The following is a 13826-nucleotide window of genomic DNA, read 5'->3' on the forward strand; positions in this document are numbered from 1 at the left end:
ACTACTGCTTCTTTATTTGAGTAGAAAATGGGATAATGGAGCATGGAGACATCCTCAGGATTACTGGTGCCTAATATACCAACAGCTGTGTTTTGTTTCTCATCCTTGGGATCACTGGGAGCCACATGTCTTGTCTCTGTTAGAAAGAAATGTCTAAGAGTAGTATTCTTTGTTCTTCAAGTCTGGAAAAACATCTGCTAACATCATTTTTCTTGCTTGTGACTCTAATAATTTATCAATATCAAATGCTTTCCATGAATTTGACCATGATTTAATATGAGTTTAAATAGATACACAGTGTATTTCCTCATTCCTTGCTTATACAATCCTTGTTGCTTTATTTCTTCTCTCTTCTTAGCTTAAGTGGTACTTACTTTGATGAAAGACTCCCAGAGCATATTAATTTGAACATTTCTGAAAGATTCCTGGATAACTGTAAATATAATTTTGATCAACCTTTCTTCTTAAATGCAGTTTTTAGTTTTGAGTAAAACAAAACAAAACAGATGAAAAAACAATACACAGCTCTTTTCTTACTGTTGCAAAAATATGTAACAAACACTATCCAGTAAAAGGCTTTTATTTATCCAACACATATACTATTGATTATAGGGGTTCATGAGTTTTGTCAGATATCACTATGTTTTAGTTTCTCTGTTAATAGCAACCCCCTTTTGCCTGGTTGGCTGCCTAGAAAGGCGAGCATGAAGGCTATGGTGGCTTAGTGAAGATTTTCTGCTCTGGAACTGTGACTAGATCTTTGCCCTTCAGAAGAAGATTGATTTTCAACCTTCACTTGAACTTCAATTGTATCTCTTTCTTCAACCAGATCTCCTGACCTTCTGAGAGGATACCCTCACTCCTGGGGTAGACCAGCTTGCCAAAAGCCAGTTCTCCAGAAAAATTGCTGAATGGCTGATTCATTCAAAGCCACTTTAGCAAATGTGTGTGTATGGCACATTAGTCCCGTCCAATCCCACGAAGTACCCGAATGTATGAAGGCCAGTGAGAAGGTGGATCTGTGGTGACAAAATATTGGGTGCCTATATCTACTAAGTACCACTCCGTTCAATACTGTGAGGGAGCTCAGCTCAGGGAGTTTGTCCAAGATCACACAACTTAGCGATATCAATTTTGACTCCAAAAGAAAAATGCTTTCTTCTACTCAGATGCATTCTTCAGGACACAACATTCACCAGATGTCTTAGCTGGAGTAATACTATAAAGAGATGCTCCTCTCATCTACTACCTGGCTACCAAGTGGCACAGATCATGTAGGATCAGCTGTCTAAGTGCTTTTCTTTCAAGATATGGTTTCCTATTATTCTTTGGAGGTGACCAGTTAATTTTTAAATATCATTTATGATCATTATGTTCTTGATTTGTACATATTGAATGTATCTACCCACTGCATTTTTGCAGTGCCTTATTGAAACTCAAATTGTCCTTACCTTTGGCCATTGAGAGCCTCTTCAGGTGGCTCCTGTGTCCTTTAATATGACCCATGTCAACTTCAGTAGCTATCTTGCTCTCTGTTAGGACAAGATCTTCTACACTCTTCTGTGCATTACCTGCCCCAGACCCGCAAACCATCTCTTCTCCAAGGAGCCCTGGTTTCTTTAAGTGGGAGGTGATAGCGCAAGGACATGTGGTTGCCAGGAGTGCTCGTTGCTTCTGGGTTGCTCATTGCTTCTAGGCTTTTTCTGTGGATAAAATACCTCACGAGTTCAAGTTAATATTTCCAATTCAGATTCAAGACTTGAGGATTTTTATGCTCTTCTCTATTACATATCTTTCTTTCACACTGAGCATCCTGATTCTGAAAGACATGGGAGATGATAGAACTATGGTGTCCACTGTAGTTTAACGTCTCTGAAACTTCTCATGTGTTTTATCCAGATTGTGTCCAGAAGAGTCTCCAAATAACAATACCAATATGACTAGCACCAGTAGAAAAGACTGAAAACAGTTAAAAATTTTGTTTGCACATGTTCTCCGATAACCCCAGCCCCAGTTATTTGTGGTTGTGTTACAGCTACACTCTCAGCACATAGTCACACACTTGCTCCCTTTTAACTCTCATTTTGTCTTACTTCTCAGATACGCACACACTTGATACTCATCATTAGGCCTCAGTCCAATGTCTGGTAGTTTTGTTGTCTAGGCGCATTCTCTACTAGATCCAGGAAGGGTTCTGGGGGCAGCATTTCCTGAGTTCTTGCCTGCCATTGACAGTCTGTCATACATGAGACTCAATTTGTTGTTTTTGTGACCTATCCTATTTGCTTGTTTTGGTTTATCAAGGGCTCTTATGGTTTGTATGTTGGATCATCTTTGTCTTAAATATTTGTCATTTTCTCTAGACTCTTATTACCTCTTTATTTCTTTTTGAGTTTAAAAAATTTCCTCCATTCTCTTTCTATTCCTCTGAAGACATTTGTTGTTTTTTATTTGCTCTTCTCTTCCTTCTGGTTTAGTTTTCATTTCTGTAGTGACTTTTTTTCCCTTATATTTCTGATTTTGTCCTGAGTTCTGTCACCTCACTTAGGAGTTTTAAAAATTGTAATTTATTGGGGTGCCTGGGTGGCTCGTCGGTTAAGCATCTAACTCTCGATTTCAGCTCAGGTCATAATCTCAGGGTTGTGAGATTAAGCCCCGTGTGGGGCTCTGCACTGGGCCTGGTGCCTGCTTGAGATTCTCTCCCTCTCTCTCTCTCTCTGCCCTTCCCCCCACTCATGTGCTCTCTCCCTCTGGGGAGAAAAAGTAATTTATTTGTTCCTTAATGTTTTGTGCCACTTCCTTATGTCTTTTAATTAATTTTGAAATAGTAGATGACAGATTTTATCTGTTTGATGAATGCTTTCACTGTATGTAAAGGGGTTAGTCTCCTTCTCTTTTAAAATAATAACTTTGAGATTTTACTAGGAAATTTCTCATTCTTATGTGAAGTTAGTTTTTTCAAACTTTTTTTTTTTAATATTTTATTTATTTATTTGACAGACAGAGATCCCAAGTAGGCAGAGAGAGGAGGAAGCAGGGTCCCCGCTGAGCAGAGAGCCCGATGCGGGGCTTGATCCCAGGACCCCAGGATCATGACCCGAGCCGAAGGCAGAGGCTTTAACCCACTGAGCCACCCAGGTGCCCCAGTTTTTTCAAACTTTTATAAGGAAGCATGGTTCTTTCAAATTGTGTTAAAATATATAGCAGTTTCCTTTTGAGGGGTTCAGTTTTTGTGGGGGAGTTTCTGGGTTCTGTTCCCCTCCACCGCTTTGGTCTAGACTTTCTCTTTGTCTCTGTTGACTGTCCTAATTAATTTTTTTTAAAGATTTTATTTATTATTACTTGACAGATAGAGATCACAAGTAGGCAGAGAGGCAGGCAGAGAGAGAGAGAGAGAGGAGGAAGCAGGCTCCCCACTGAGCGGAGAGCCCGATGTGGGGCTCGATCCCAGGACCCTGCGATCATGACCGTAGCTGAAGGCAGAGGCTTTAACCCACTGAGCCACCCAGGTGCCCCAAGTGTCCTAATTAATTTTGATTCCACTCCCATCAGCTTTTCTTTAGTGTGGGACCCTGTCTTAGAAGAGAACCACAGTGGGTCAGATTCAAGAAATCACAGTTGATCCAGCCCCTTCAGAACTTACTGTGGACCCCTTATTCTTACCCACTAGTAAGGTAGGAAGAAGCACCGTCTGGATTCCAGCTTTGGTGCCCATTTGTGCTGCTTTTCTTCTTTTTTTTCTGCTTTTCTACTCGGGTCTTTTAGTCCCCCTGTTGCTTCCTTTGCTTTTCTCTCACATAGACACTGGTGCCATGTGGTGGTGTCACTACTATCACCTGTATTTTGGGGTTTGAGGGGGATTTCTCTTCTGATTTGGGGTTTGAGGGGATTTAGGGTTTGAGGGGTACCTCTTCATCTAGTTTTCTTGTCAATATTTTGATGTGTTTTTTATTTTGCCATTTGCTTGCTCAATTTTTGTGTGAGAATTCTGAAAGATCCAGACCATGCTTCCACTATTACTGTCATCGTCCCAGTCATGATGTAATTGAAATCAAGGATCAATATAGAAAAAAATGAAGATGGTATAAAGTAAAATCACAGTAGAAAATATGTGTACTGCTATGGAGAAACTGAGGAACAACAATAACAAATTAACCTGAGAGTGGGATAGTGGAGTTTGTCAATATATAGTAATTTTGTAGTAATATGAAATAATTTAAGTGTATTTATGGGGTTATTTAAACAGATAGTTTTAAATGGTGAAATTTACATAGAGTTTCTTTCCTCCTTTCTTGTCCCATTGCAAACCCCAACCATCCAGTCCAATGCTATTTTCTCCTTGTCCTGCTTAAGACAGAATCACAGAGCTAATGGTCAGGGACACAGTTATATGGTCTTGGTGACCAGATAGACACCTGATAGCCTATGTTCAGTGAGTTTAGGTGTTAGCTCTCATATGTCATGCTGTCTAGGGAACAATTTCAAAAGCCTGACCCAGAATTTCTCAAGCTAGCAACCGTCAACAGCAAATTCTATTCCAGATCACAGAGAATGGTAGACATTATTCACACTTCATATTCTCTCCCCAAATTTATACTGTTGTACATTAAAGATATAGATTAAGCTCCCTCTTCATGCTCAGGTGTGTGTGCTCTGTACAGGGGAACACAGGAGTGACCAAAGGGTCTTCTGATCTCTGGCGTGTGACTTGTTTCCCAGGGGTGTTCACTGTACCAACCTTGGCATCACCACAGAGTAGAACCATTACTGCAGATTAGTTTCTATAACGCAAAAATGCCTTTAGAATCACTTCAACTTAACCCTTAAAAATTAATTCTTGAAAAATTCCCCTAAAACACACACAACCATTTGAAACTGTGCTAACCCCCAAGGCTAAAATAAGCGGTTAGCCCGGAGTTGCGAGCTCACAACCGTAGTTTGGCGTTTATTCTTCATGGCATTCTTGTTTGTTGTCATTTCTAATGTGATTTTTACTAAATATCAACTTACAGACGAGCCTGGTAGTGACATTAAAATCAAAGAGTTTTATTTCAGATTCAGTTACTGCAAGCAAAGATTGCTGTTTAAATAAATGTTATTACAAATCCCTTTATAAATGAGTCTTTTATGTAAAACAAATAAGCACTTGCTGATTTATCTTTTCTGTAAATTGAGAATTTTATATGTCAGCTTTGCTTAAAGTGAAGAAATCCAGCACTTGGACGGTTGCTAAACAGATCACACTCCATTACATAATCCGTGTATGGATATACATTTTACTATTTATAAAACAGCATATGCTATCTTGTCTTTTTCTCTGCCTTTTAAAATCCCCTTTTGCCACCAGATTATAAACCTTTTGAAGGTGGTGACTGTGTCTTTTATGTCTCTGTATCCCCCTCAAATGTTTACTAAGTATATAGTGATAGTGAAGTGCTGGTGACACATGGGAGATATTTCAGGGTTGTACTGCAATACTGTTGGATATAATCAATAAGTTGACTATTCTGTGTCTTCCCAAAGACCTGGGAAGACAAAAAGACAATAATAAGAGATGATCTCATTAGAAAGATAAAAAATATATAAACATGAATAAGGAATTGTCACATTATTATTTAGATGTCAAAGTTGATAAATTAAATTGTGGTCTTCATAAAAATATTTCATTTATAAAGTTTTTGTTCTTTCCACTGAACCAGTAGTTGTTTTTTTTAGGCCGTTTCCCCCTTTTTCTTTCCACATATTTGACAATCTCTAGAAGAAGATAGTGATTATAGCTACTTTCGCCGTCTGACGTATTTTTGACATCAATATAATTTTCTGATCATATTCCTTGCCTAGGAAAGAGAGTCTATAGAGAGACAATATGAGACAGCCCGGCAGGCCCTGATGGGAAAGATATCTCCTCATCACACACTCCTGTTTCAAAGGTAGCGATATGTCACATTTATTTATACCGGGGCATCTTTAGATTGATTCTCTAGTATCCAAATATACCAAATGAATCCTAAATCATCAACATAAACAGAGGCCTCTGTACTAAAGTGGACCCAGTGATTCAGTAGTAAACCCAGTTCTAGAAGTTGTATTTTCCTTTCATTTACATGTATTTTAAAAGGACATAATGTGCTCATAGCTATTAAAAACTGGTGGCTTTTCTTTTTCTTTGCACTCTTTGAAGACTATAAGGAATGGTATTTCTGGTGGAATTTGAATATATATATCAACCTTCATCAAGGCTGTTCATGACTGAAAGTTCATTATATCCTGTTCACTATCTTGCTCTTATCTGTCATGACTCTCAGAACAGTAGTAATTTATTATGTGCAAAGTCATTTGTTTAATGCCTCCTTTCCATATTAAACTGTAAATTCCATGAGGGTGGGAATCATTGTACCTTCTATTAATCTGTGAATTCTCTATTCTTAATATGAAGGGTTTTACTTAGTTCCTTCCGCATAGTAAAGGCTTCGTGATGTTAGTGGCTATAATAATTACTGTACTATTATTATATATCAAGAGGCACATTTAGGCTTTAATATTTACTCAGAATGAATAAGTAGGTCACAGGATAGCTACAGAATGTTTGCATTTTATTTTCTCATTAACATTACAGGCTTTGATATTCTGAATTCTCTTTCCTGTTCCACATTTTAGAAAATCTGAGTAATAAAGTGAAGTCCCTGTTTTCAGAAAGTTAGTAAGAACATGACAAGACCTTAATTATAGCATTTTAAAAAGCTTTTTTAGAATTCAGTGATTCAAGGAAGCAGAATAAAGAAGGCATTTAAGTTTTTTTAATTTCAGTTTTATTGTCTGTAATTTTAACCTATCTGTTAAAAATCTTCAACCGATATAAATGAAACCAAGTTTTGTCTATTTGTCCCATATCCAAAAAGTATGATGAATTTTCTCCATATTGATAAGCTATCTTTGGATAGTCTGATTCAAAAGATAGGCTGTGTGGCATACACAGAGATCTACTGAGGGGCTAGGAAGGTGATGGCCAGGAGATAGTAGCTTCCAGAGCAGCAAAGCTAGGGTCTGTGTGACCTCCGATCAGCAGCAGGGCCAAGCTTATTAAAACGCTAGGGACAGAGAACCGAAGCAATTTTAAGTATGAGCTCCAAATGGGTCATACCAGGACAGATAGACGATTCAAATTTGCATGCATTTATATGCAGTTGGGCTACTTTGCACACAGCAACTCTATTTAGCAAGTCTGAGGTGAATAGCAACAGGATTTTTTCACTAAAAACGGTTAATGTTTCTTCCAAGTCACTCTGGGAAAACAGGCTAGTAGAGATGAAAAAAGAATACTTTACACTGGAGTTCAGTGGAGAGTATAATATTAGAATTTTTAGAAATACTTTATTCTGGTATCATTTCAAAGCACTGGATTAGAAACAAAATTTGAAAACATCTATTTCAGTTTTTATAGCAGTTGATAAATTGTTGGACTCACGTAACAAATGGACAGGGGTTTATAATGGAACACATAGAATACATACTAGTCAGTAGGAAGATGATTTGCCAATATTAGTGACTTCATAGATAAGGAAGATTTAAGACAATAGAAATTCCCTTAGTCTACAAATTAGAATGTAATAATGCTGGTGTTTTAAGACAAATCTGGAGTAAATGTTTGAGTGGATATATTACATTATTCCAAATATATTTTACAGGTATTTACATTTATGTGGATATATCAGTCAGTATTTAGGTATTATGTGTGTGTATGCTTGGTATCATTACAAAGTTCTTTTTTTTTTTTTTTCTTTTTTTCTGATTCCAGGGGTCCGGTGCCAGCACCTGTTACCAATGGTCTACATTATCTTACAGCTGTAGAACTGCAGAAAAATTTTGAGCTTTGTGAAGATTATTTTAAAGCTCCCATTGGACTGTATTCTGAGAGGAGGTGAGTTGAGTTTTATGCAGTAAAATCAGTTATTTTCTGCTGATTAGTTAAGATCATGGCACTCCTCCCTACGCTTCAGAGAAATCCTGAAACTGGGGAGCAGGGCCCCACCTTCCACCATGGAATTTGAAGGGAGTAGATCCTGGCCCTCTGGGGAGGACATAAGCATATATCCTGGGTCCATCCAGTTAAAAGCTTCTCTCTGGGATTTTGAATCTGGAGGGAGGGACACAAAGATGCAGGAGCAGTTAGAGATCCACCCAGACACTGGTAGCGGAAGATCCAGAATCCATTGTGGAGCGCAAGCTGTGATGATCTACTGATCTCTTTCCATATTGAGACCTGGCTCTGTTCTTGGCACCTAGCTTAGCTTGATCAGTTTTTAGGTCTGATCCTTCAGTTTTTCATTAGTTTATAAACTACACAATAGCTTTTCAGTAACTCCTTTTTAGGTATGAAAACGAGCCAGAGTTGGTGTTTGTAATTTGCAATTAACATCTCTGATTAATATAGTGCTGTGTTTCTAAATGTTTACCAGCTGGTGTCCAATATACAAAAGGACATTTCAGGGTTCCAGTGCTTACTGTGTCAAAAGGTGGTTCAAAAGCTGAGTATGTGTTAAGCTGAAGACCATATACAGACCACAGCTGACACTCTACCACTGATTTTAGTGCTTGGCCTGTGCCGGCAATCTGCTCCATTTGGTTTCTGCTTGCGCTGTGTTTTCTTCTACAGTTGACCATCTCTTCATACATAGGTCTTGAATCCAAACTTCCCAAGCAAAGATCTGGCTGGTTGGGTCAATCACCACCTACTAGGTGTGCCACTCTTGAATAGAGATCTGTAGCCAGAGCCCTCACAGGAAACAGGCTGGTCTATGGATTGGTTGCACCTATATCAAGCACCCATCCTTTATCTGATTATCTGTGGCCAGACCAGTGACAGAGAACCAAGTAGAGAATTTTTCAGAAGGGGTCATGTGGGTTTGGCAGAATCTCTGCGCTATCTGAACACATGGCCATGTAACAGACAAGAAATAGTACTGGAATGAAATGCACCAGAATATTAGCAGGGGAGATTTCTCTAGAAATACAATTATTTTTATTTTCTTCTTTATCACTTTTTGTAATTTCAAATTGAAAATTTTTAAATGCTATAATTAAGGTCTTGTCATGTTCTTACTAACTTCCTGAAAATAAGGACTTCACTTTATTACTCAAATTTTCAATTTAGAATTTATACTTAATTTTTATATCCTAAAAAAACTATTAAGAATCCATGATGATTTGATGAAATATTTAATAAATGGAAAAAATTCCTTTAGATACAGTTAAGTTTCTCACATCACTCTACATGTTAAAACAAATGTTAAAATTATAAGGCATTAAAGACGAACCAATGCCTGTAATATAATAAGTGTGGAAATTGAGATACACATGTATAGCCAATGTAATTAGGTTTAAAAATATTCATGTGTATGTACAGAAAAAAATACTGAAAATACACCAAATATTAGTAGTTATTTTCCTGTAGTGATGAGATTATGACCAATTTTTATTTCTTTGTTCTCCCATATTTTCAGTGGTGAAGTATTTTTGAAGTATTAACGTAACTTTAAAAGGTTATTTTTTAAAAGTCTGCCCCAGCAAAGGGATATTTTCTGAGAGCCTGTGTCATGATAAGGACAGTTTAAAAAATGAGTGACATTTTCCTTTATTTCTGAGTTTTATTGCTGTAACACTTGGATTTCCTCCCTTAAACTTGATGATGAAAAATAACCATCCCTTCTAAGTGGTTCCTTCAAGCCTACACATTTCACTAGCTACTGGAGACCCTAGTATTCTAGTTAGTATTCTAGTTAGTATTAATATTCAGTATTAATTGAAGGAAAAGGGTGGACACATTCAGACCATAACAGAGAAAAAGAATGCTTAACAGGTCACACTGGGCTTATACCTCATCTGGCCCCTTGGTGAAAAGGGTGGCTCAGACCTACCCTCAAGTCTGACCATTCGCTGGTGGTAACATATGTGTGTCTTTCAACTCCACCACTTTTTTACATCTGTCTTTCAAAGCATTTTCATGTAATATTTTCTTTGATGAAAAGGAAAAAGTAATTGTTGAAAGACCTTGCTCTGTGATTCCCCCCTCCACTTTTTTTGGGTGTGTGTTTTAAATGAAGACCTACACTTTTTTAAAAATAAGAGACTAGAACATGTGCTATGGGTTGAGTTGTGCACCCCCTCCCAAGCCACCCCCTGCAAATTCACATGCTGGAGTCCTATCCCCTCAGAGTGTGATCTTATTTGGAGATAAGGTTGTTGCAGATGTAATTAGTTAAGATAAGGTCATACTGGAATAAGGTAGACCCCTAAACCAATATGATTGGTATCCACATAAAAAGGGGAAATTTGGACCCAGGCACGTGTACCAGAAGAGGGCTTGGCGTGATGTAGAAGCCAGGGAGCACCAGATTGCCAGCAAACCCCAGAAGCTAGAGGAGAGGCCTAGGATAGCTTCTCGGCCACAGCCTTCCAACGGAACCAACTCTGCTGACACCTTGATCTTGAACTTGTAGACTCTAGGATTGTAAGACACTAAATTTCAGCCATTCAGTTCACAGAACTTTGTTACACCAACCCCAACAAACTAATATGATAGGTATGAAAACTCCAGTGGCATCTTTTTCTTGACATTTTCCTTCTGTGCTCCCTTTAACATACTATGTTGGTATTACTTTAGAGATTGGTTTATTGTGGGTTTTTACTAAAAGAAGGAATAAAGCTTTATGGCGCTGTAGTTTAGAATAGAAGATCTAGCCCCTAACACGTAAATGCATCTAACATTCTACTGAGCAGAACAAGATTCAGTCTAGTATACTTCTGGAGAGCTCCCAAGCAGGGTTACTAATGTCACTGCCCCCTGCAAGAGGAAAGAGCTATTCAGTCACAGAGAAATCCAGAAGTTGGCGGTATTAGTCTCACTTCTTTAGGAAGTGGTTCTTAGCTCAGTTATGCCCCTTATGTGGGGGCAAGAGGTTGGAAAACAAAATCTTCTAGGATCACGGTATTCTATCTGAAGCAGGCTAGTATTCTGTGAAGGGATTCCAAAAACTGTTGTCTAACAATAAAAGACAAACCCAAGTACTCAGTCCAACCTGGTAAGAGGGATCCCCTCCTTCCAACGAGCAATTTAGTTTTTCTATCTGTTGATAATAAGTACCCAAAACTTCTTTTTTTAAAAAAATATTTTATTTATTTGAGAGAGAGAGAGAGAGAGAGAAAGAGAGCACAAGCAGGGGAGGGGAGAGGGAGAGGCAGAGGGAGAAGCAGACTCCTTGCTGAGTGGGAAACCCGACGCGGGGCTCGATCTCAGAACCCTGGGATCGTGACCTGAGCTGAAGGCAGATGCTTGACCAGCTGAGCCTCCCAGGTGCTCCCTTACAAGTCCTCAAATCTTCTAAGCAGAACCCTAGCTGCAGGGAGATGGCTCCGTCCTGGGCTACCTCTGCCTGAAAATGTTGGTGCCATCAAGCCCTAGCTGTAATTAGTAGGTTGAGCAGAAGGCAGGTGTCCATGCCCAGTGTGGGAGCTTTCCAGGAGAGTTGATTTTGGATTCCAGCCATGGACTACGACCCAAGTACTGCAGCCTCTGCTTGCCATTCAGACATAACACAGACAGCATGAGTGCCCTCACATTGGATGTGTCCCCTCAGTATGCCTACATCACCCCCTACATTTCCTCTTGGGTCAAGGGCAAGCCCAAATAGCTAATTGGACTGTGTTTCCTAGTAATGGGGCCTTGAACTCCTGGGGACACCTCATTAAAACTTGCTTCTACCCTTTTCACTCTGCTCAGTTGTAATATCAGCTTGGTAGACAGAGACACCCTCATTAAATGACAGGCTTTATCCAGAGTAGACCCAATTTGCTTCAGCCTTTGGTACTGCAAAGATATGAACTTAAGTTAAATGTGGAGTGTGAACAAGTGGAGGTCAACCTGAATTTGACATTTGATCCCAGAAATGTACTTCTGTGCTGAGATAGTAGTCCTTGCGTTGAAACTCCAGCGAACGTGTAATCGCAGCCGACCTCCAGGCTCTGCAGTAAACAATTACCTCCTAATTTTCAACATTTTAAATTAATCTTTGGCTAAATCATGAAAAGACAACACTCTGACGACAAAACTTACTGTAATTAACACTGGCAGTGAAACGTAGAGCTCTAATGACAAAGTTGAGGAGGTAGAGTTAGAAAGTCAACACGCGTCATCTGTTGTTGGTGGAACAAGAAAGGCGGGATTGAAATACAGTCCATGCACATGTAGGTCTGACGGAGGAGCTGAAAACAGTGCAGAGCTCTTTGGGGGAGAAAAAGCAGGGGGAGTGTTATTAAGTGAGCTGAATCCTTTCTGATTATAGCAGACAGCCATGTCTACGAAAGATTGTTTTAAAACTGGTAAGTCAATAAAAGTAATGAATTATTTACAAACAAAATTACTGTCGGAATATCTGAAAACAGACATGGTTAAAAATGGTTAGCTCTGGGGCGCCTGGGTGGCTCAATGGGTTGGGTCTCTGCCTACGGCTCGGGTCATGATTTCAAGGTCCTGGGATCAAGCCCCGCATCGGGCTCTCTGCTCGGCGGGGAGCCTGCTTCCCCCTCTTGCTCTGCCTGCCTCTCTGCCAGCTTGTGATCTCTCTCTCTCTTTCTGTCAAATAAATAAATAAATAAAATCTTTAAAAAAGAAAAATGGTTAGCTCTCAGGAGAGTGAAAGTGGTGTTGGGAGAGGTAGGGCTTGGCTTGCTGCTCTTTATTATGAGCCCTTATGTATAATAGAACTTGGTTTTAATTATATGTATAGACCGTTAACCCTTGAACAATGCAGGTTGGAGCCGCACGGGTCCATTTATTTGCAGGTTACTTACAGTACAGGGTACTACTGTACCATAAATCCATTTTCTCTTCCTTATGATTTTCTTAATAGCCTTTACTCTATGTTCCTTTATGTAAGAGTAAGAATACAGTATCTAATACATATACAAGATATGTGTCAATCAATTGTTTATGTTATCTGTAAGGCTTCCCGTCAACAATAAGCTGTGAGTAGTTAAATTTTTGTGGAGTCAAAAGTTGCATGTGGCTTTTTAGCTGCAGGGAGGGTCAGCACCCCTAATCCCCTCCCTCACGTGGTTCAAGGGTCAACGGTAATGAGTTGCTTAAAATGTTAGTGAAATTTTTTTTTTTAGAAATAAGAAAAATCACAGAGGGAAAGAGGAGTACATTTTGACCATGTAAACACCTTAAGTTTCTCTAGGTCCAAAACAAATGTAAAAGGAAAAACAGCAGACTATATAAAATGTAACAATTGAGTCAACATTCAATATATAAAGATATATATTGATATGCATATCAATATATATAAAGATATATATAAAGATATAAAGATTATATATTCATTAAAAAAATAAAAAATAAAAATAATAAAGAGTTCATACAAACTGATAGGGCAAACAGGAATTTAGATCCTCCAAAGGTAAATGTTTATGAATGACAGGAGAAAAGCTAATTAATAAATGAATGCACTTAAAAATTAAGAAATAATGTTTAATCTTGCTGCGAGCAAAGCAACAAAGCTCACTTACTTCACGGTGCTCTTCAGGATGAGCCCCTCCCCTCCTGTCCAGGGAGACCCCCCCTCCCAGTCTCCCACCACCCTTGGAAGCCAAGAAGCAAGTGAATCCCAAAGGAGAGTAACCTGATGGCAGGAAGTGCACTGGGCCAAACACAGGGGTATTGGGCACGCTAATCACAACCCAACCTCATCATAAAGGGGGAACAAGATCCCAGTCCCCAAAACTCACATTAGGTATGCCCGGTGTGTGGTCCAGATCAGGCCTCCTAAGAC

At 39.0% G+C, this 13826-nt stretch overlaps 1 protein-coding gene across 1 annotated transcript in view; it reads left to right on the plus strand.

Annotated features, from left to right (window-relative positions):
• Positions 1 to 13826, plus strand: part of LRGUK (leucine rich repeats and guanylate kinase domain containing) — a gene marked incomplete at both ends in the record, with an annotated part of 106023 nt that overhangs the window by 87172 nt on the left and 5025 nt on the right. Inside the window, 2 exons of the mRNA XM_080818740.1 lie at positions 5842 to 5930; positions 7796 to 7918. Coding sequence (XP_080674866.1) covers positions 5842 to 5930; positions 7796 to 7918 — 212 coding nt within the window. The remainder of the gene's footprint in view (positions 1 to 5841; positions 5931 to 7795; positions 7919 to 13826) is intronic.

Source organism: Martes martes, assembly GCF_963455335.1.
Source record: "Martes martes genome assembly, chromosome: 11".
NCBI classification, from domain to species: domain Eukaryota; kingdom Metazoa; phylum Chordata; class Mammalia; order Carnivora; family Mustelidae; genus Martes; species Martes martes.